Source organism: Balaenoptera physalus (assembly GCF_965194825.1).
Source record: "Balaenoptera physalus genome assembly, chromosome: 13".
NCBI lineage: Eukaryota > Metazoa > Chordata > Mammalia > Artiodactyla > Balaenopteridae > Balaenoptera > Balaenoptera physalus.
The window spans coordinates 4,645,546-4,668,324 of NC_138892.1; the positions used below are offsets into that span (position 1 = coordinate 4,645,546).

Sequence of the window (22,779 nt, forward strand, 5' to 3'; positions counted from 1 at the left end):
ATGCACTTTTAGGAACTAATGTCATGCCCTGGCTTAGGAAAAAAATGTTGACTGGAAGGGAAAACCTTTGGGAATTTCATACCGGCAGAAGGGGTAAATGTAAAATAACTGAATCCAGACAATAACATGGTTCACTGTATATATACTTGTTGAATGTGTAAACATGCTGTACTTTGTGCTCGATTGTTAAAATGACAGAACAGCTGGAAAATTCATATGAGGAAGGAAAAATATTTGTTCTGGGGATGATCAAACAAAAGATGTCTTTGCTTTTGCCCACAGCAACATTAAATTCCCTCCTGACTTGGCCTCCACGTAAGCCAACAGGCTTATTAACAAGATACTTCTTTCCTATTTGTGGGTTAAGGGTCTTTCATCGTGGAACCTGACTTTAATAAAACAATTAGACTGCTCAGTTTGAAATACCATGGTTTTTAGTAGACTTTAGTGATTATAATTTAAATAAACAATTTTGTTAAAAAGATTTTAGCCAATTTCAGAAACCAGTGAAGCTTAGTCCTTCAATGGGCACATACACACCTTCAGGTCACAGTGGAGGGAGCCCGCGTGGCTCTGTCCCCTCGACAAGCTGCATCTCCTTCCTTAGGGTTCTGTGAACTGTAAAGGAGAATCACCACCTACCTTCCCAGATGCAGTGAAGTTGGAGACACGTACGAAGGCTGACGTAGTTCCTGGCAACTGTGATAATCATTGTTTCCTCCTGAATAATGTGCCCAAAGGGTGTTTCATAGGTTATCTTTAAACAAGTCATAAGGGAGCACAGATGTTGCCCAGTGGTTCTCAAATTTGACTTGTGTCAGAAACACCTGTTAAAACCCAGATGGCTGGTGATGAAATATTCTGGATATAGATAGTGGTGATGGTTGCACAACTCTGAGAATATAGTAAAAACAGCTGAACTGTGCACGTTACAAGGGTAAATTCTATAGTATGTGAATTATAGCTCAATAAAAACCAAAACACATGCCTGGGCCCCTGCCCGAGGATCTGGTTGGGTGGGTGTAGGGTGGGGCCCCAGAGCTGGCATCTCTAACAGGCCCCTGGGTGTCGCTGCTGCCGCTCCCACGGACCACACTGCAGAGCCACTGCTCCAGCCCGGCCATTCAGCTGAGCACTAAACGAGGGCCGGCGCAGCGGAGATGCACTCCTCTTTACACAGTACCTACCCGCTTAGTGTCTTCAGCAGTTTCCATCAGATGTTGTCAGTTCAAGAAAAATATTTTGATGGGTAACTCAGTCTTTATAATATTTTCTTTACCAGGAGACACCTCTTAAAAACCAGCTAAGTGCTGAATAACTCAGGAACGTTTTAAAGATACGAACCTTATTCTAAAACTTTCAAAATTATATTACAATGTAATCTGTTAATGCCTTAATTGTGATTTTCTAAATCACCAAAAACTTAAAGTAACATAAACTTAAAATACATTTCTTCTTTCATTTTGATCCTTAGTTTTAAAATGTCCTCCTGAAAATAAAATAAAATAAAATAAAATAAAATAAAATAAAAATAAAATGTCCTCCTGGACACAGATTCCAACTCCACTTACTTGTAGAAGAAACCTCGCCTGCCTCAACTCCAGTTTCTTTGGAAAGCCCACCCAGGAGCCCCTGTCTGGAAGGTTTGCTGCAAGCACTAAACAAGAGAATATATAAAAAAAGCCCCTAGCGCAATGCTGTGCACATTATCCAACGAAAGATGTTATTCCCATTCTAATTTGTAAAAACGTGAATCCAACAGAAATTCCTGAACGGTCTGGAATTGGTCTCATCTGGCACAAGGGGTCTGATAATAAAAGGGTCCGGGTCTCTCCTCACCTCCCAGCGACCTTCCTGCTGCTGAGGAGGCTTCTGGGCACTGCTTCTGCATGGCGCTTCCCCCGCCGGCTGGCTTGCCTTGTACTAACGCCAGGCGCAGCACAGAGGAACACAAGAGTGTCAAACACTGTGATTCTGTTTACTTTCCATTTATTCACATTGCATGGATTGATACACTTCCTCAATGGGAATCATTCAAAAACTAATACAAACTGAGATTACATTGTCCGACGATTCAAGTATTTTAGTTTTAGAAAACGATTTCCGATTTAAAATAGAAAGCAAACAATTTATCCATTTGATTGCTGAGAAGTTTCCTGCCTCCGCCACAGCTGCGTCCGCATCAAACGGAGCGCCCTCAGCCTGGCCCGTCATTGCCACTGGCCACCGACACACAAGAGGCCTTGTGCTCAGAACACCGAGTGGGAAGAAAAGTTCTGACAGGTTCCTCACGGTCACCTACTGGACAAATCAGTTTCTACTCAAAAGTCCTCACTTCCAGAATGAGAATGAATCCTAGGGGTTTGGGAGTAAGCCATTTCGTCTGGAAATCTGCAAAGCCTTCAAATGCACTGCGCTGACATTTGGATTGTTCTGAAATATAAGAGTATCTGACAAATGCTCAAAACAAGCAACTTGTTTACCTTTAAAACAAAACCAAAAAAGCTGTCTCAGTGAAAACTTGTTCTGAGCTCTAACAGTAAGGTAGAATATTAGTTTTTTTTGCTCTACCCCAGAACAGGTAGATATTTTTTGGCATGCAGCACATCAAAAATACAATTTAGAATTGAAACTGTAAAACAATCCTTTTAAGGAAAATCAGTCCATAAACAGACCTGTCCTTCCATGGAAAACACAACCTAAACTTTAAAAACGACACGCATTTTTAGCCTGTAATTCTAACAATGAAGACAACATAACATTCAATTTTTTGCTTAATGGGAATGCTCAGAAGGAGGAGATGAATGAACAGCGGTTTAAAAACAAAAAGGCCACTGGGATACTCAGTGTTTGTCAAGAGATAACACAATCTGATTTAGAATTAAAGATATATACACCCTTTAGGCCACATTTATGACACACTCTTTATAGATTCTCAAACTAAAGACAACAATTTTAGTCCACGTTAAACATTTTAAAGCCTAATTTCTAATAATTTGTTAAAAATAAATCTAAACCCACAGGGCAGAACTGAGGTGTTACACAGTGGGGATGAAAAGGCAAGCCCTCCAGGGGCCAAGGAGCCCCTCCCCCAGTAACAATACACGGACTTAAGAGTTTACAGTGAAATCCACATACGCTTATCAGGCTCTTTCACACTAATACATAATTAAAGTGGAGACTGGCAAGTTCCTAAAGTGTAAGAGTGATTTTAAGAAAATATCACATTTTGACTTACGGTGGACACATCTCCCCCCGTAATCTTCATTTTAACAGTACAGTCTTAGCAAGAACTTGTTGGGAATGTTAGGAAAAAGAAAGCCACACATATCCAGTAATTTAACAAGACAAACTATCTTTACCCAGGGGTGGGGGGTGGATGGGGGTGTGAAGAGTTAATCCAATCATGACTTTCATGCCATTTTTGGTGATCATTCCACATCGCATGCAAAAGCAAGCAGAAGGATGCACGAAGAGTCCCCAAAGAGGTCTGAGCGCCTTACTTTCTGGCAGGACCCAGGAGCACGCGCGGCTAAGCTGTGACGTGCTGAGGTTTGTCCCCCTTATTTCCTCAGCCTGTTAGCAGCTGGATAACCCTAAGGTCAACAGGGCAGGGCCAGGGTTACCTTAACAGCATCCACCACCTGTTGACTTAACTCCTCATGAATACTCCCAGTTGTAAAAAGAGCGAGCAAGGTGACCGCCCCTCCCCCCAACCTCACGCCACACCCGGTTGACGCCACCCCAGCCCAACAGAGCGAGCGCCTCCCTCTGCGAGTGGCGGGACGGACTAAGTCGCACGCTGGGCCGAATCCTCCCAATGGAGCCAGAAAGATGCGAGCCGCAGCGCAAGCGTCCTGAGACTCTGGCGCGACTGACCTCAGGTGCTTAAGAGTGACACATCGCAACATGGATTCCCTGCCTCCTTTACATCTAAAAGTTAAAGCTTTTTTTCTTTTTAAATAAAATCAGCTGTACTATCTACACTGATTTTGACTTTTTTTAAAGTCAGAGACAGCATGTACTGAAGATCAGAATATACGAGTGTGAGCCCTCAGGCACGGACCCTGAGCCTTTAAATAAGATCATCTGGTACCAGCATTAAGTGATTCATGAGGAATGAATGAAAGTGGACATTTAGAACATTAAACTTTACCTCTAGTTCATATGACCAGAGTCTTCAAAGAACGCTAGTGTTAGTTACCTGACAGCTATGGAGAAGTGACGTGGGTATTCGTGTGTATACCCATGGCTCCCTTCCAAATGGACATACTGAATATCTTACTTTTTAAAAAGTAAATGGAAATTTCAGTATCAAATGCAGACTACACTGCTGTCTAAAAGTTAAAGGCAACATTTACACACATAATTTTCTCTTCCATTTCCTTATTGCATGTTTCCTGGTTAGTTCCCATGGCTCCTGTGTAATAAAACTCCTATGATTTAATAAGTTTAGGTTTTAGATCCATAGGGTTCATCATGGTACAAATAACCAAGAGCATATTCTCTTCCTTTTGTTGTATGGTTTAACCCTTTCTTTTCTATAAGGGTCTACAAACTACAAATTTGTGCTTTTAAGTCTCATTCCTGGCAATCCCCCCCCATCCCATTTGTCTCTAAGGGAATACAGAAGTAAGAGCACCTCATGAATAAACCTACAAAACCAAAGAACAAGCTACTCATTTCCTATTAAAATGAACCAGCAGTTCCAGAGTCACAGTAAAGCAGCCGATGGGGTTACAGGTCAGCGTCCACACAGAAAAAGCTGAAGGCAAACATCCAGTGCTCACATTTCAGCTGTAAAATAACACAATAAAGCAAAGCAGGAACACCTCCGCCACAGCACGGCAGCACGGTTCACAGGGACACACATCAGCCAAGCCCGCCAGAAAGAAGACCGCTACAGGCAAGCTCCCTTCTGGACACACCGCCGCGAAAAGGCCGCGCCGGTGGTGGCAGCTGATCCCTAACCCCTGGGTCGGAAAAGCCTTTGGGAAATCTAATCGATACCCTGATTTCAGTCCATTAAGAAATCACCTGTGGTTAGTTTAATAAATGAACATAAAAAATCTTCCAAAAATTTCCTTTCAAATGTATTTCACACATTAGACAGTTCTTAAGAAGGGAGGATAGTTTCTTGACACTTAACGTTAAAGGTTTTATTGGCCATATTAATCTTCCTCACAAAAGTTTTAAGTTATCTATAAGTCCTAGAATGTCAAAGCAGGAAGAGAAGAAAACTGACTAAGTTTCAGGGGCGGTGGGGGAGCAGCAATGGGCAACAACCGCTCCGCCGAAGTGCGCTCAGGCATCCTTTTTCTCCTGTAAAATCGTGTGCAGCTCATCCGCATCCTCGCTTGTTTTGACCCGAATCAACATGGTGACCGGGGTGGTGGCGTTCTTCTCATCAGTGGGTGGGTTTGGGACGCAGACAATAAGCACGTTGTTTCTCCCGGTGCGAGTACACGGCATGTTGGGAGGAATGAGAACATTGAGCAGTATGTTGCCTGCATTTAAACAGAGGGAAAAAATGCATCAAAATATATAAACCATAGTTCCGTGAAACTACAGCTCTAACAGGCGAAACATTAAACGCCGGAGCAACTTATACTTAATGGAGCCACCGGAATGTCCTAAGGACGGCCACAGTTCCCTGCCAGACGCCAGCACGGTGTCCCCGAGAGAGGACCGTGGGCCTCTGGCAGGACGCGGACTGGGCCTCCCTGAGGAGGACCCGCCTTCTGCACACCTGCCCCAAGTCTCCCACAACCACGGCAGCAGCCCGAAACCAGCAGCGCTTTAGAACACGCCGTGCTTTCTTGCACTGCAGAAAAAACACGCCGGCACGACGTGGAGGCTTCACTATGTCATTCGGACAGAGAATGGTCAGCAGAGAAATGGCTCTGTCAGAGGCCAGCACCGCTCACAGGGTGGGAGTGAGGTTGCTATGATAGTATTACAAATTAGTCAAGTCCACAGGAAAGAAGCCACACAGAAGTTTCTTTCCAGGACACAGTCTGGTGTAGTCTGCCACCACCGACCACTTCCCCTTAGACCCGCCCCGAGCCCAGCCACTACCTCTTCCTTTCAGAGGACTGTTTTAAGGATAAAGCTGGAGGGTGGGGTAAAGGGTGGACAGCAACGAGTTAATGAATATTTGCTACATAAAAAGGATTCATTTAAATGGTTAATTTCCCTTGAGTGTTTACTACACCATCTGATTTACCTGTAGCTTCTTAGTCACATACCTAGCACGAAGGAAAATGAAAACCATTTCGGTTACTTCTTGGCAATAGCTTTCAATACATCCCGGTTTTCTTACACACTACTACCCTGGTACTCGACTAAATCTATAATCAGTAAGTACAGGATGAATGTGGCCTGAACAAACTCTATTTCGTTCCAAAGAACACATTAATATACTTAAAAATCTCAATGACTAAATCAGCAAAGCAAAGGGCTTTTACATACTATGTGATTATGATTATTTTGTACCACCTGAAAAAAAAGATACCCACCTAAATTGGTGTCTGCCCGCACTAAAAGCTGAGTCTTCTGATTAGCTGTAGGTTTTAAATGCAGAGTGCCTACACCCTTCTCTTTAAATTCATTGTCTTTCTTGTAAAATAGTTTACACCTACAGAGAAAAATAATAGGTACGATCAGACAATGACAAATCACGACAGTCACACAGTTTTCTAACAGCCCCTGTTCACACTTGTGTGGAAGTCTGTTATTAAAGAGGAAGCTTAGGAAGAGCCTTCTATTGACCCAGATCAGGTCTGGACACAGGCAGATAAGAGAATCTGGTGAGACAGGCTGGAGTCCCTCCATATTTTTCTCTATTATACAGTGGGCCCTACACAACTCTTTAACAACGCTTCTAAAACCATCTTTTCTCAAAAGTCAGTCAAAATCACAGCCTAGCATCCCACACCTCCCTGACGTGCTCCTTCAGCCCTGAGCTCAAAAAAACTGACCTGGTCCTTAAAGAAGAGGAACAAATACAGAACAAACACTCTGCCACGCCCACCCCACCCCCCCTTTTCCTATTTCTTATTTTTGAATTCTCTGCAGGACTCCTTCAATTTTTGATGTCCTAAGATGTTGAAATAAGTCTGGAAAACGTGCTTAAGCAAGGCCTAAAATAATGCTGTCAAATGTCTCCCCAGCCTCCTGTCACACATCTCCTTAGGTTATTAACAAATCAAAACTACTGCCTGTTCCTTTGATTTACTCTGATTAGAAAAAAATCTTGGGAATTCCCTGGCGGTCCAGTGGTTAGGACTTGGTGCTTTCACTGCTGTGGCCCAGGTTCAATCCCTGGTTGGGGAACTAAGAAACCACAAGCCGTGTGGTGTGGCCAAAAAAAAAAGAAAAAAATCTTAAGTCAGGGTCATTCCTTTACATCATCTGTGTAATTAAATTTTAAAACAGGCAAAAGGAATTGCTGGTCTCTTTTAAAAGTTCTCAAAAATAAACAACATTTGGGAATCCCACAGGATTTGGTGATTCACACACTATGAAAATTGCTGACTTAAATCTGAAATGTTTGTATTAGAAAAACACATCCAGGGAAGCTTCTAAAAGGGCACAAATGTTTTTCAGTAAATATCTTTGTTAAAAAGCACTAATTTCATTGAGAGATAATTCAAAATTTCTCTTCAGCCCTCTTCTGAAATCAGCAGCTCTCATTAGACAAACAAACAAAAACCAAAACCCCCAAACCCGCTCTCATCGAGGGAAAGATAAAGTATTTACACATCCTTAACGGGAAGGAATGGCTGCTATGGAGAACTTTTTGGCTGTGAGAAAATCCACGAAGGTTAACGTGTCTCTAGGAAGGAATCCGAGATGCCACCTAATTTAAGGGCAGAAGTAAAACCAAACCTCAAATCAGTGACTAGGTGACTGTCTTTGTAGGGGAAGGAGGAGGGGAAGAGAAGAAAGGAGAAAAAGGGAGAGAATGATGAGAGGAGACTGGGGCAGGAAGATCAAAAAGAAAAGACTGTCTCTAAAGCACCTGAAAAGCAGAAAAGAGCTAAATTAACAGAAAAGAGTAGGATACGCCCAGCAGGAAATTTTTAGACTCAGATTATTTTTAAATAAACAGGCCAAGAATTCTTCCTTGTTCCAATTCAAAGAATGGGCACAGCCTGACCCCAGGATGGGATGCCCAGTCAGTTCTGCAGGGACAATGTCACCTGCGCTCTCCAGCCAGAAGCCTCTTTCCACGTCTTTGAAAAGTGGAATTCCCGTGACTATTACTTACTTTTTGGAGTAAAAAGCATCTTCTTCTTTTACTTCAGTAACTACTACTTTGGGTGGCTCATCATTCTCTTCTTCATCTCCACCTTTTATAAAAAACGACACTAATTCAGTAAGATTCAAATCAAGAGCTTGAAAATGTGACAAAAGAAGTTAGTTACCTACTCCCCCGCCCAACCTAAAAATTCCATGTAAGCTGATACAGAAACTGAAACACAATCTAATCGTGCTGGGGTGGGGATAAGGAGGCACTCACTGGATTTTTGCAGAAAGCCTTTGAATCAAAGTGTCTGTGCTTGTATTCAGTGAACAGGCAAACTCACACAGGAAAACAGTCAGTCAACACTCACATGTACTCAGATTACCCACTGGGAAGTAAAAATCTCAGATGGGCTTCCAACACTTTCATCCCCGAATGCTCCTGTGACTGTAGCTGCATCACACCAAGGAATAACCAATGAGAGCAATGACCAAAGACGATGGAGAAAATAACAACTTCACAGGACAAGTTGTCAGAGAAATTAGTCCAAAGCCAACTGTAAGCAACTTAAGCTCTGTCTGGGCCGCCACGCCCCTGGACATGCTGGCACCACGGGCACCCTCCCGGCTGAGTCCAACAGCACTTCCCTTCACTCCAGTGCCTCAACCTCAGGGGAGAGCTAAGTCACTGCTGGACACAAATTACAATCCCCTTAAGGAGAAAGCAACTGCATAAAACTGACTAGCGACTAAGAAAAACAATTCTGGCGCTCAAACAATTCAGGTCACAAGCTCATTTCGATTTTAAGAAGGCACTCCTGAGTTAGGCCCTCCAGCGTGGGCCCCGGGCATCTGTTATTTTAACAAGCTCTCCAAGTCTTCCTGTGCATAAGACGTGATAAGGAATAAGGATAAGGAATAAGTGCTTTATGGAGGGCATCCTGCTGAGATGGAGACTTAATTCAAACTCGACATCACTTCCACAAGCAGCAGAGTCCCTGTGACTATGACAGACTCTCCCTCTGTCATATTTAGGGCAGAGAAGAAGGGGGGAACTCTTTATTCTATGCTTTGCCCTGGAGGGCCCTTGCCTGAGGATACAGGTGATGAGGGCAAGGCCACGTAAGCAGAGTTATACATAATACATAATATCTAAAACATAGTATTTTGCCCACTGGCAAATTGCAGTTTTCCTTCTCAAGGATCAATATGCTGATGCCTGAGAGACGTACTTTTAACTGCTTGTAAGTAAGAGCCTACATACACACGGTTTGTTCACAACCACCATGTGGTGAAGAGGGATTATGACACAACCCCTCTTTTCAGGGAGCTAAGAACCACACAGGGAGTGGAGGGGCTGGGATTAAGGCCTGGTTTGGGGCACTAACACAACACACCACAGAAACTTCTAGAAAGGTGGCTGCAATCCAGACCCTTCTTGGGAAAACACTGTCAATTTGTTCCCCCACAGCTATGAAGTCTACCTTTTTTAGAGTATGGTTTTGCCGTGTGAATTTATTTATAAGCAAATCTCTTAAAAACAAACAATTCAGTGAACGTCCATCATGAATTTTTCAATAAAATACAATTTTTTTTAATGGAAAGCCAAGTATTTGATAATTTTCAAAGTCACTGTGCCAGATGTTTTTATATTATTATTTTTATATTCTTAATCCTTAAAATAACCCTACCAAATTGGTCTTACTCCATTTCACGAATAAGGAGACAGACTCAAAGGAGTTAATCAACTCTGTCCAGGATCACACGCACGTTGAGGAAATGATGGAGCTGTGACGTGAACCCAGGTCCACCTTGTTCACAAGGCTACGCCTTTCCCACCAAATCCAGAACTCCCACAGATCTAGAAGACTTCCAGGGCTGACTGTGTGTTTACCTTTGCAGTCGTTACCGCCACCTTCTGCTCGGCTCGCCAACGTTTTAGCGGAAAATGGTGAAGAAACTGGTTTACTCTGGGCAATATCTTTGCCAAATAAACTGGAGTTTCCAGAAGAAAATGAAAATCCAGTCAAGGGGCCAGAGTTTAAGGAGCCCAAAACAGAACTATCAATTTTCTTGCCGAAATTAAATGAGGCACTTGTTGCTCCTAGTGACGGGTCCTTGTTCTTTTCAGACACAGCCTCCACCTTCTCTTCAGATGTATCCTCAGTTTTGTTGCCATGAAACAAAAATGTTGACTCTTGCTGTAATTCTGTTGAACCAAACAGGGAAGGAGGCTGTGTTTCAACTGATATTTTGTTGGTTTCACCTTCAGAATGACTGCTGCCACTGTTCCCATGTTGCTGTTCGATGCTTGCTAAGTATTTCTCATAGTCTTTAAAGATAGGTGTCAGATCACAGAGCGGGTTTGTATTCACGTGCTTCACGATCCAATCCCGAACAGAGCAGTTCAAGGCCGCCAACTGCTTATGATAGGCATTCCTGTGGCGGGCGGCACTGGAGGTAAGGCCAGAGGAGGCAGGCTGCTGACTGTCGCCATTGGTTTTGGGATTTGAAATCTTTTTATCGACCAAGGAGGTAGGGCCGTTTACAGCAACAGACCCTACAGGAAATTACAGTTTTAAGAATTTATTCAGAAGCTGATTTAATTAAGTCATCTTGATTTTCATACCACTCTGTCTTCGTATTTTGTGCATTTACTGTATCCTATTTTTTGACAGCTCAAGAAGTACGTGCACATATAGTATTTGGAAACTAGTTATTACAAAAATCAAATCAAACATTATATATATGAATATATCTATTTTTTACATGCTTGCATTAAACCGCTATAATTTTAAAATAATCTTTTCCTTCAAAAGGATGGCTTTTTTACCTAAAACTGTCAAAATACTATGTTAGTATAAAACTTACTCCCCAAGGTTGTAAGGAGGAACACATATTAATGCAGTTAAAATCTTAATAGAAAGTACTTATCTTAATCACACTAAACATTCTGCCAAATTTAAATGAAACAGTATATACTCTTAGAATAACTAGCTAAGTATAATCCAACAAAGTCAGGATCATTTCTAAGAACCAAAGATTTTAACCCATGTTCCCATTCTCTGTTGTTAATCCCAAGACTTCTTGACCAATTCCCTCAAAACAGGATTAGGCAATCAACATGTCCTGGGCAAAATAAATCTAGACTGGGAACAGTAAGGTATGTGGCACACAGGAAATTCTTGGTACATGTATAATGAATGAGGGGGTGGGATGGGAGGCCTTTACAGAGGGTCTGCTAAGAGCTTCTTTTTCTCCTTTGACCCTTAGGTTGATTCTGAGGTCATTCTCATTTCGCAGTTGAAGATTTGGAGGCTCAAAGGTTAAGGAATTGCACCGAGGTCACACAGAGCTGGTAACTGGCAGAACTGAGAACAGAACCCAGGTCTATTTTGGCCTGTGGTCTACTCACTTACTCTGTAAGAGCCAAAAGCTCCCTGATTTCCATCCCTTTCACCATTACCCTGTTTTTGCTCATATAGCCTCAGGACCCAGAAAAAGTACAAGAAAAACGTCTTTGAAAGTTATTTTTCAAAGATCATCTTTACACAGATGTGACTCGGGGTAGAAGAACCTACTCACCGAAGGTGGCCTTGGTCTCGGTTGCTGTCCTTGCACTGGAGAAGGGCGGGGCACTAGTTATGCTGTTTCCGTTTGACAGTCCTTCCAAAGGCTTCCCTCCAGCACCATTACCAAATCCAGAAAACCCTCCTCCTCCAGAAGGTACAACCAAGCCTTTAAAATCTTTAAAGGCCCCTCCACTATCAGACTGAAATATAAAGAAAGAGCACACATTAGATAACTCTACTTTTTTGTCTCCAAATAAGCAAGTGAATGACAGCATTATCTTGGCTAAATAGTACCTAGACTCCTTATGCAGCCAGCATTAAAGGAAACTGCCAGCACAAGCAGAAACAGAACATGGATTTTACTCATGACAGCTTTGCAATCTGAAGCTGCCTTCCTAAAACAGGAAGGATAGATGTCATTTACAGTGAAATAATTTTTAAAAATATATTTAGGATATAAAAGGTTAAAAAGACTAATTCAAATAAATTCATGGACTCACCACCGAGGCACAGAACTGTAACTAAAAACACATTCTCAACACAACTAAACCCCAAATGAAAGATTTTTCATATACTACTCAAAGACCCTTTGCCTAAGGAAATTGTAGAAACATCAAGTGAGGTTAACTAAAAGTACTTTACCCACTACTTATAATTTCCTAAGAAAAATTTTGTTGCTTTCAGCCTGCTTTCAGTATACAGAAACTTGCAAAGTTGACTGAGTCCCAATTCTAGATTTTCCATTAGTTGAGAAATCCAGAGGCAACATTTTATTCCCAAGGTCTCCTCTGCTTTCTTTAGCAAGGTCTTTCTCGCAGACCCTTCCTGCTGTTGGTAGCTCGCTCCCATCTCTAACCCAAGACGCTCTGGAAACGTTTGGCGTGCCTTATGAAATTCTAAGGCTGCTCTCTGCCCCTGGGCTGTGGTCTACACTGTTGCTGCCTCTTCACTGTCGCTTGTCCGCAGCTGGCCCGTCCCTCCTTGAGCCTGTCTCCCCTAGGCATCTCGTTCTTCATCATGAGCTCCCACTCTTAGGCCTCTTCTCATCGCCCCTGGCTTCAACCTCCTCGATGGGGAAATTTCTCAGAGCTGCACCCACCTCTCACGCCACTTCCTGTTCTGAGTGGCCAATCAGTACACCTAGTGGTCTCCTAGAGAACTCCACTTGGATGTACCACAGGCCCTTGAAATACTTCTTTTTTTTTTTTTTTAAGAGATGTGCATGGCAGCCCAGATGGCAGGAGAGTTTGGGGAAGAATGGATACATGGATATGGGGTGAGTCGCTTTGCAGAGCACCTGAAACTGTCACAATATTGTTAATTCGCTATACCCCAATATAAAATAAAAAGTTAAAAAAAGAGAGATGTACAATTTATTTATTTTTTTGGCCACACCTGGAGGCGTGTGGGATCTTAGTTCCCCGACCAGGGCTCGAACCTGCACCCCCTGCATTGGGAGGCGGAGTCTTAACCACCAGACTGTCAGGGAAGTCCCGAAATACATTTCTAAAACAAAATCGATCACCTCCTCCCTAATGAAGCTGTCCCTCCCCCCGGTATCTTCTTCATGAAAGAGCCACCAAATATAACTTGGCTCAACACCTACATCCAGCCAGTCACCAGTCTTAAGAATGAAATCAGGCCAGAAAAGAACTTGGAATAAAGAAAAATTGAACAGAGCCACCACAGAACATGCAGTTCTGTAGGTTTATTCCAAGGATGCCACCCAAGATGTTCAAACCAGCCTCTCCTGCCTGACAACAGATGCCCAGGTCACCAAGACAGCACTCCCGGGTCTGGAATTTACTTGAGGGATGAGGACTGCACTGGGGAAGAGTTATTAAACATGGAGTGATGGCTGCGTACTGACCACATGGTTTCAGGTCACCAGTTATGACTCATCTTTCATCCTTTGGAACACAGGGATGAAACATTTTAATATGCCATATTACACTAGAAGGAAAAACAAAATGGGAAACGCTTCTATTATTCTCAAAGGTATCAGCCTACCCACAGCTCGATCCTAGCGAGCAGATAACACTTTGAGAATATCTTACATTTTCCTTTCTTACTTCCAACACCCACTTCCCTTGCTTTCCTATTGCTATGCTCTTTTCCCTTTTCATACTGTCACTCAACTCAAATTTGTCTACATCTATATCTTATTTCTGCAATTGGATGAATTCCCTTTAAGGTACAGATCTCTTATTTACTTATTTATTTTTTCTTCTTTAATATAAATTTATTTTTGGCTGTGTTGGGTCTTCGTTGCTGTGCGCAGGCTTTCTCTTAATTGCGTTAAGCGGGGGCTACTCTTCGTTGCAGTGTGCGGGCTTCTCATTGTGGTGGCTTCTCCTGTTGTGGAGCACGGGCTCTAGGCGTGTGGGTTTCAGTAGTTGTGGCTCGCGGGCTCAGTGGTTGTGGCTTGCGGGCTCTAGAGCGCAGGCTCGGTAGTTGTGGCGCACGGGCTTAGCTGCTCTGTGGCATGTGGGATCTTCCCGGACCAGGGCTGGAACCCGTGTCTCCTGCACTGGCAGGTGGATTCTTAACCACTGAGCCACCAGGGAAGTCCCAGATCTCATATTTATTATCTTTTTCTATCTCCCATGTTCTACACCAAGGATTTTCACAAGTGCACTAGGCATTTTAAAAAGCATTTATTAATAACCCAATCAAAAAATGGGCATAAGATCTAAACAGACATTTCCCCAAAGAAGACATACAGATGGCCAACAGGCACATAAAAAAATGTTCAACATTGCTAATTATTAGAGAAATGCAAATCAAAACTATCAATACAATGAGGTATCACCTCACGCCGGTCAGAACGGCCACCATCAAAAAGTCTACAAGTAATAAATGCTGGAGAGTGTGGAGAAAAAGGAACCCTCCTACACTGTTGGCAGGAATGTAAATTTGTGCAGCCACTATGGCAAACAGTATGGAGGTTGCTTAAAAAAACTAAAAACTACCATACAATCCCACTCCTCGGCACATATCCAGACAAAACTATTGATATAATTCGAAAAGATACTTGTACCCTAATGTTCACTGCAGCACTATTTACAAGAGTCAAGACAAGGAAGCAACCTTAATGTCCACTGACAGATAACTGGATAAAGATGTAGTATATATATATTTATATATATATACACAATGGAATGTTACTCAGCCATAAAAAAGAATGAAATAATGCCATTTGCAGCAACATGGATGGACCTAGAGATTATCATAGTAAGTGAAGTGAGCCAGACAGAGAAAGACAAATATCATGATATCGCTTATATATGGAATCTAAAAAAATGATACAAATGAACTTCCTTACAAAACAGAAATATGACTCACAGACATAGAAAACAAACTTATGGTTACCAAAGGGGAAAGGTGGGGGGAGGGATAAATTACGAGTTTGGGATTAACATATATACAACACTACTATATATTAAATAGATAACCAACCAAGGAATTACTGTACAGCACAGGGAATTATACTCAATATCTTGCAATAATGAATTAACAATGAAAAACCATTATATGTATTTTTAAAAAAAGACATTCTTGATAGATTACATAAAAGACAATAATTAAAAAAAAAAAGCATTTATTGATCTGACTGCTCCCAGAGGTGGAAATATTCTATAGCTCAGAAATCAAGTTAGTGTTTAACACCAGAAGCTGTAAGAAAACACTCACTTCAAATCCAACATTTCTACGCTTTGCTCTCTTTATGGCTCTATTCTTCAAGACTTCCTCACTGGCCACGGAGAATGTTCCCACCTGCAGGAGTGTACAAATTAAACAGCAACAAAATAAGGCCAAAAAGGAGATAAAAATGCTGAACAAAAAAGCTAGACCAGACAAACTGATCAATATCTTCTGGTTTTTAAGTAACACAAATTATGGAGCGGGCACGTTAAGTTAAAGTTTACGTCTAGTATCTATCTTGTGAATTCCAATGCTAGTTAGGCAAATCAGAAACCTTCCAGAAACTACAAATCCAGACTTTATCACAATTCAGAGAGAAGAGCGCATACATCAAAGTTCTAAGAAGACTAAGACCATCAAAACTTTGGCGCAAAGCTGTTCATGATCAATTCTTCGAATATTTCAAACATATTCAAAGACATTACCCAGATGCCCAAATCTAATCTCTTACAACTATGGTTTTCAAAAATAAATGTTATGTTCATAATACACATTATTTTACAGAAGAGCTTTGCCCATTTGCCCATGATCCAGAAGACCACTGAGACTGGGGCTCTAAGTCACCTGCTGGAAACCTGCTGAAAATCTTTGGCTTTACTTCAACCCCTCTTTTTACCCTGGAGGAATGGCATAAAATATTTTCTGTAAAAAGTTCTCATCTATACTTATTTCAGATAATGCTAAACTTAAAGAGATCGCTACACCCACAGAAGGGACCATTTGGCTACACCTGACCCAAATTAAATGTAATGTCCTTCTACACTCATTTCATTAGAATCTGTCCAAATGGAAGTCCTTTCATTCCTGAAGTATTTTAATGTCAAAACAAATCATTATATGGCAGGCCCAGAATGTAACTGTGCCTAAAACCTGGAAAGAACTAAAGTTACCAAAGACTTGCTTAAAAAGTACGAAGTCAGTCAGAATTGTTAAAAGCTCTTTTAAAAGCCCATACTTGTGATTTTGGTTTCCCCAAACATACCAGTACACATATTTGTAAAGGAAAAAATATTAATATTAGAAAACAGATTGAGAAAGAAGGGAAACAGCAGTCTTAAGAATTATCTTGGAAACACTTTTGCAGACTCTTTATAATATACGTCTATTTTTTAACCTAGCACACTTCTACTAACTTGGTGCAGATTTCCTTAGTGAACTGGCCTGGGAGTATCAAACTGCTGATGAGGCACTTTAGAAATGCAGCTGTGTTCTATTCTTTGTAAGATAAAAATTAAAAGATTTCCTCAGGGAAGACCATTTTTATTTGGTTAGGAAAGAAACTAGGCCATCTAAACTCTATTCCTATTAACGCAGTTGTTGGGGGGTGGGGAGTGTCTTCAGAATATGAAATAAAATGAGCCTCCAAGAAGCATTACAGTAAGGGAGGCGACCTCAGTCTTCTAAAATCTAAAACTGTGAGCGTGGCAGACTAAGACAGTGGTGGTGAACCACTCTTCAAGTCTGAGTGCTGGCACCCTGCTCAGTTCATGACTAGATCATTCACTCACCCTTCAATCTGGACTAAAACCACGGGCTCAGAATGCGCCAATGAAACGCTACATGAAATTCAGGAGGAAGGTGCTTCTACAAAGGAGCAGAGTACTTAGCGAATAGTTGTTAATGGAAAAGCACACCCAAATGTAATCAATTTCTAGACTAAGTACAGATCATAAGAAACCATACTATTTCCAGTTCCGGATGTTCTTAAAAAGGCCTTTTAATTTTATCAGAATCTTCATGAGGAATCCCAAAATGAATTTAAATTTGGAAGTAGAGGAAATCATTCTTAGGGAAATTATTTTTTACCTCTTCTGCTTCATCTTCTTGATCCCAATTCCTATCCGTCAATTCCTTCTCGGCAATTCTTTTGGCCATTTTTTCGAACCTAAAAGCAAAAAGGTTAGAAGTAATAAGTTTACTTTTCTAGAATATGATTTAACTCTTACAAAGAATTTAAAAAATTCACTCTAGCATGAAATGAGATAAAAACATTCCTGATACCGGTGGGCACTGCTTTAATGAGAACTCTGTAACACTGTGAGGCTCCTAGTGTCACGAATCCAATAAAGATTACTGGAGGAGGCATTCCATGCAACTTATACTTACACACAGTCTTGCTACAGGCAAGACATTTTTAATATTTAAAATTCTCTTAAGGATGATACGGTAAAGTACAACCTTAGTTAAGAATTTGAATAAGGTATTGGAAATACCTTCCCAACATGAGTACAGATGGTCCCTGACTTACAATGGTTCGCCTTGCAAGTTTTCAAGTTTACAATGGTGTGAAAGCAATATGCATTGAGTAGAAACCTTCTTTCAGATTTTGATCTTTTCTCAGGCTAACAATAGGCGGTGTGATATTCTCTTGTGATGCTGGCCAGCGGCAGCAAGCCACAGCTTCCAGTCAGCCAGCCAAGCTATCACAATCGATGTACTTAACAACCATTCTGTACCCATACAGCCATTCTGTTTTTCATTTTCAGTACACTATTCAATAAATTACATGAGATATTCAACACTACTATAAAATAGTCTTTGTGTTAGATGATTTTGCCCAACTGTAGGCTAATGTAAGTGTTCTAAGCACATTTAAGGTAGGCTGAGCTATGTTCGGTAGGGTAGGTATATTAAATGCATTTTCGACTTACAGTATTTTCATCTTATCATGGGTTTATTGTGACGTAACCCCAACACATGTTGAGGAAGATCTCTATTCATCTTTAGGCTACAGACAAGTTGAGAGTAATCTATTTCCCATGACTGAACATTTAATTACCCCAAATTGCATATTTCTAAGCTAGGACATCATTTAAAAGTTCAAAACATGATTAATATGGATGTGTTAACATTCCTAGAATTTTTAACTCTTCAAAAATAAGCCATCAGGGCTTCCCCGGTGGCGCAGTGGTTAAGAATCCACCTGCCAATGCAGGAGACACAGGTTCGAGCCCTGGTCTGGGAAGATCCCACATGCCACGGAGCAACCAAGCTTATGCGCCACAACTACTGAATCTGCGCTCTAGAGCCCGCAAGCCACAACTACTGAGTCCACGTGCCACAACTACTGAAGTCCACACGCCTAGAGCCCGTGCTCCGCAACAAGAGGAGCCACCGCAACGAGAAGCCCGCGCACCGCAACGAAGAGTAGCCCCAGCTCGCCGCAACTAGAGAAAGCCTGCGCGCAGCAAAAAAGACCCAACGCAGCCAAAAATAAAAATAAAACAAATTTATAAAACAAAAAAAGCCATCAGTTCAACTCCTCAAAAACCATGATGTTACGGGGAGGATTAAGAGTCTGGGGATTGACGGTATTATCTCTACGAGCACTTATTCAAGGTGGGTACTTGTATCCATCCCTTAAAATTTCCAATTTATTTTGTGATCCTAAGATCATATATCCTCTGCTATTAAAAACAGAAACAATCAATGGAGAGCTCCACTGCGAGTGTTGTGTTGGATTCTTCCCTAACTTACCAGTTAAATGGACCAAAAACCTCCATTTCCTCTGCTACTTACCTTGCCCAGGAATGTATCGATTAGTTTGGAACACTAGCCAGGGTTCCTGAAAACCAGCCTAGCTTCCTTCCTATAGTCCTTCCCCAGTCTCATTTGCCCTCAACACCACAACCCACCAGAGTAAGTTTCTAGAACCTCCTGGTCATTAAGATACAAACTTACACATCACCCACTGCACGTTAGTATCTATAAAATAAAATTCCAATGCTGGCATTCCAAAGTCCTCCAAAATCTGACCCCCGGTAGGGTGATCACATAGGGCTTTTCAGCTTTTAATACTCTTCTAATAATCTCTCAATTTTTCTTTTACAAGTGCTTTTTTGTGATTACAGAATAAATGGTTTTAAAGTCCCAGATTCTAAAACATAAATGAGAATTTACGTAATTTTCATTCATTACCTACAAATCCTCTTTTTTAATGCCTCCCTCCCAAACACTTGGTCAAGTTTTGCTATTAATCTTTGTCGTCCAGAAAACAAACAAGGTACCCTTACACATAAATCCTTACTAAACTTGAACTGTTCAGAGGCCAGGTCTCTGTGTGGATTCTTCTGGGCCATTTTCCTACTCAGTAACTAGCACCTCCACCAGAGGGCAGAAGAGGGGAGAATCTGAAACAGTCATTTTTTGCTATCAACTATTAACATAATAACTTAACAGGTATTAAGATTAACTGGCAAAAAGGGGTGGAGCTGAAAGTGCAAAACCTGTGATAAGTGTTAAAGTTGTAACACTAACACTAACTCGTACCCATAACTGAAGAGACAACTGGCATACTGAAACAACCTAACTTAATGTAGCTGCTTCCTGTTCCACCATATTTATCCCATCAGTGACTAACCAGAGGGCGGGTATCTTTGTTTCACTCACTCATGTACCTCAAATCCACTGCCCCCCGGCCCCCCCAATGGCTGATGGTCCGGCTGTTGCAGAATCAGAGATCTGGGGCATGAAGTATTTGAGAAAATACTACAAAATGCTAGAATCCAGTTTTGCCATTTTGTTGCTGGAGACCTTGGGCAAATTATTTAATTTTTGTGCCTCAGTTTCTTCATTTGTAGAACACGGAGATGTTGTGAAATTTAAATGAGATACACAAAAAGCTTAGTTTAGAACAATGCCTGGAACACAGGAAGGACTCAATAAATATTATTAAAGGAACAAGTTTCGTTAGAAGCAAAGGCTACAAAATACTACTTCTCCTCCCTAACTTAAAAGCTGTAGTGTGGAAAAAAAGAGAATTAACTTGAATTATGAGTCTGGCTTTAAAAAATACGTTACCAAATCCATATTTTATTTCAAAGCATGATACTTCAGACAATTATTTTCTTTTTATGCCAGAAGAAAAAAAGGAAAAAAAATCCCTGTAAAGTACTTAGCACAAGGCCTGGCACCTAGAGTCTTCTGTGCTATTACTAAGAACTTAAAAAACAAGTGGGCTTGTGGTTTAAAAGGCACCAAATCATAAAATGATTACTAGGTATGAAGCACACCTTGTGATAGCAACTCGAAACTTTTGGTAATTGGAGAAAACTTTATTTGTGCCCGACATAGTGAGGTATGCGATCTCTACCACCTGGTGCTGCCCTACCTTCAGTTCACATCAGTTTTAAGACGGAAACAGATTTGAACATACTCGATGGTGTGATGCCCGGAGGAAAAAGGGAACATGGGGCCGGAACCCGGAGACTGAAACGCTAGGGAAAAGCGAAATCTCTAACACTGCTTCTTAATCGGACAGCCTAACGAGTGATCAGTGGCCTGAGACTGCAATAAGAAAATGAAACCAGACCAAGGAGGTGGTGGAAAGAACGAAAAGAAAGAGACGAATACCGAGAGGAACCGCTAGGAAATAAACCGAGGGGGCCTCGCCAGGACGGTCCCTGCCCGCTCCAGCTCCGGCCTCCGCCAGGGCCGCAGGGGCCCCGCGCCCGGGCGGGCCTTACCCAAGTCGGACACCGCAGCCCCGACAGGCCGGCCCCGAGCCCGGCTTCACAAACACGCCCTACTGCGTCGCTGCTGACACCGCGCCCCACCCCGGCTCGCCCATTACCCGCTCTCCAGCCGGGGCCCCGCACCCCGCTCCTTCCTCCCAGGGTCCCCATTCCAGGCCCGGGTCCCGCACCCGGAGCCCGGCTTCCTCCTCCCAGACCCGGGCCCCGCACCCCGGCTTCCGCGCTCGGCCCCCGCCCCTACCGCGTCGCCCGCCCGCCCGCCCGCCTCTCACCTCGCCGGCGGCAGCCGCGGCCCTCGCTAGGTTGTGGGTGCGGCGAAGCCCGGGTGCGTAGCGGCGGGCAGGTGCGAGGTCGCGGCCGCGGCGCTCGGGTCTGAAGCGGCGCCCGGTCGCTTCCGGTGCGCTGAGAAACTCGAAGGATTCGGTGGTCGGCAAGCCCTGAGTCTCAAACACCATGTCCCTCGGGGACCTCGTCTCTCTGCGTTGGGCAGTGAGGGGGAGAATCGTCCGTTCAGGAGGAGACCTTTGGGAGAACGGCGGCCCACACGCGCCACGCCGCCATTTTGTAACTCGAATCTACCCCTCACGACCAATTCGAAAAAAAGGGAGGAAAGAAACGCCCGCGTCCAGCTACTACGCAAGTGCGCCGGAGCCTTGGTTTGCAGCTCCCCCTACGGCGGCAGCGGGGCGTCACGCGGCGCATGCGCCCAACTGCTTTGAAGCGGCCGCCGGAGCTCTCCCTGCTCACGCATATGCGCGCGCATGCGCGCACTCCACGCGCCGGCCTCTAGGGCAATCGGCGCCGGCAGCCCGGGGTTAGCGCGCGTTGGTCACGTGTCGGCGGCCGTAAGCGTTTGAGACGTCCGTGCGCCGGTCGCTGCTGGTGGTGGGCGCGGCTGGGAGTCGCGAGGCGCCCGGGAGAGCGGGGTCAGTCAGGCAGCGTGGCCGGTGCTCGTGGTGGCCGTGTATGGTGCTGGAGGGCTGAGGAGAGATAGGCCGTGACTCCCAGAGACGTGAGTGAATTCGGGTAGCGTCACGTCGGGACCTCGGCGCCGGGGGCCCGCGACGCGCCGGCTGCGGATGCTCGGAAGGCCTGGGATTGCGGAGCCGGGAGGGACGGCCGCGGGCGTGGATGAGAAAACCGGACCCGTCCGCCGTTCCACGGCCACCTTGTATTTGCTTTCCGCGGTGGGTCCCCTAGAGGCCAAGTAACTTGCCATTTGCACACCTAGTCAGGATCAACGAAGATGAAGTCTGCAAACACATTTTTAAACTGTGGGACTAATACATGTGTCCAGTGTCAGGATTTGTGTTCGTGTGTTTTTGAGTACTACAGTATAGCGTCTCAAATACCACGTACAGTAATAGATTAAGCTGTACAAAGCGGTTCAACTTTAACTCTCCTTGCCTAACGGTTAATAGGACACTATGGGAATTTGACCCATTATTAACTCATCAGGAAAGTTGCTTCAGAAAAGGAACATTCTGGGACGTACCTGGTGGCGCAGTGGTTAAGAATCCGCCTGCCAGTGCAGGGGACACGGGGTCGAGCCCTGGTCGGGGAAGATCCCACATGCCGCGGAGCAGCTAAGCCCGTGCGCCACAACTACTGAGCCTGCGCTTTAGAGCCCGTGAGCCGCAACTACTGAGACCACGTGCCACAACTACCGAAACCCACGCACCTAGAGCCCGTGCTCCACTCGCCGCAACTAGAGAAAGCCTGCACGCAGCAACAAAGACCCAACACAGACAAAAATAAAAATAAATAAATGAATAAATAAA

The 22,779-nt window shown here is 43.3% G+C and overlaps 1 protein-coding gene across 3 annotated transcripts; it reads right to left on the reverse strand.

Annotated features, from left to right (window-relative positions):
- Positions 1–1,972: 1,972 nt before the first annotated feature.
- NUP50 (nucleoporin 50) lies at positions 1,973–21,604 on the reverse strand. Of its 3 annotated transcripts, XM_082420936.1 has the most exons (8): positions 21,271–21,604; positions 17,331–17,409; positions 15,513–15,596; positions 11,833–12,019; positions 10,142–10,807; positions 8,273–8,354; positions 6,519–6,637; positions 1,973–5,507 (listed from the first exon to the last, which is right to left on the reverse strand). In XM_082420936.1, the coding sequence occupies exons 2-8, from the start codon at positions 17,397–17,399 to the stop codon at positions 5,305–5,307; spliced, it is 1,410 nt and encodes a 469-aa protein (XP_082277062.1). In that variant the 5' UTR covers positions 17,400–17,409; positions 21,271–21,604; the 3' UTR covers positions 1,973–5,304. The 3 variants fall into 3 exon arrangements, with proteins under 3 accessions (XP_082277062.1, XP_082277063.1, XP_082277064.1); XM_082420937.1 differs by lacking the exon at positions 15,513–15,596 and having other exon boundaries at positions 21,271–21,602; XM_082420938.1 differs by lacking the exon at positions 10,142–10,807 and having other exon boundaries at positions 21,271–21,586.
- Positions 21,605–22,779: the final 1,175 nt, after the last annotated feature.

What these genes read in the sequence shown, in the direction of transcription:
- NUP50 (XM_082420936.1), bottom strand. Translation starts at nt 17,399, where the DNA reads ATGGCCAAAAGAATTGCCGAGAAGGAATTGACGGATAGGAATTGGGAT. An exon ending in GTAGAAATGTTGGATTTGAA is followed by an intron (nt 12,020 to 15,512) that starts GTGAGTGTTTTC and finishes TTTATATTTCAG; the next exon opens with TCTGATAGTGGAGGGGCCTT. An exon ending in CGAGACCAAGGCCACCTTCG is followed by an intron (nt 10,808 to 11,832) that starts GTGAGTAGGTTC and finishes AATTTCCTGTAG; the next exon opens with GGTCTGTTGCTGTAAACGGC.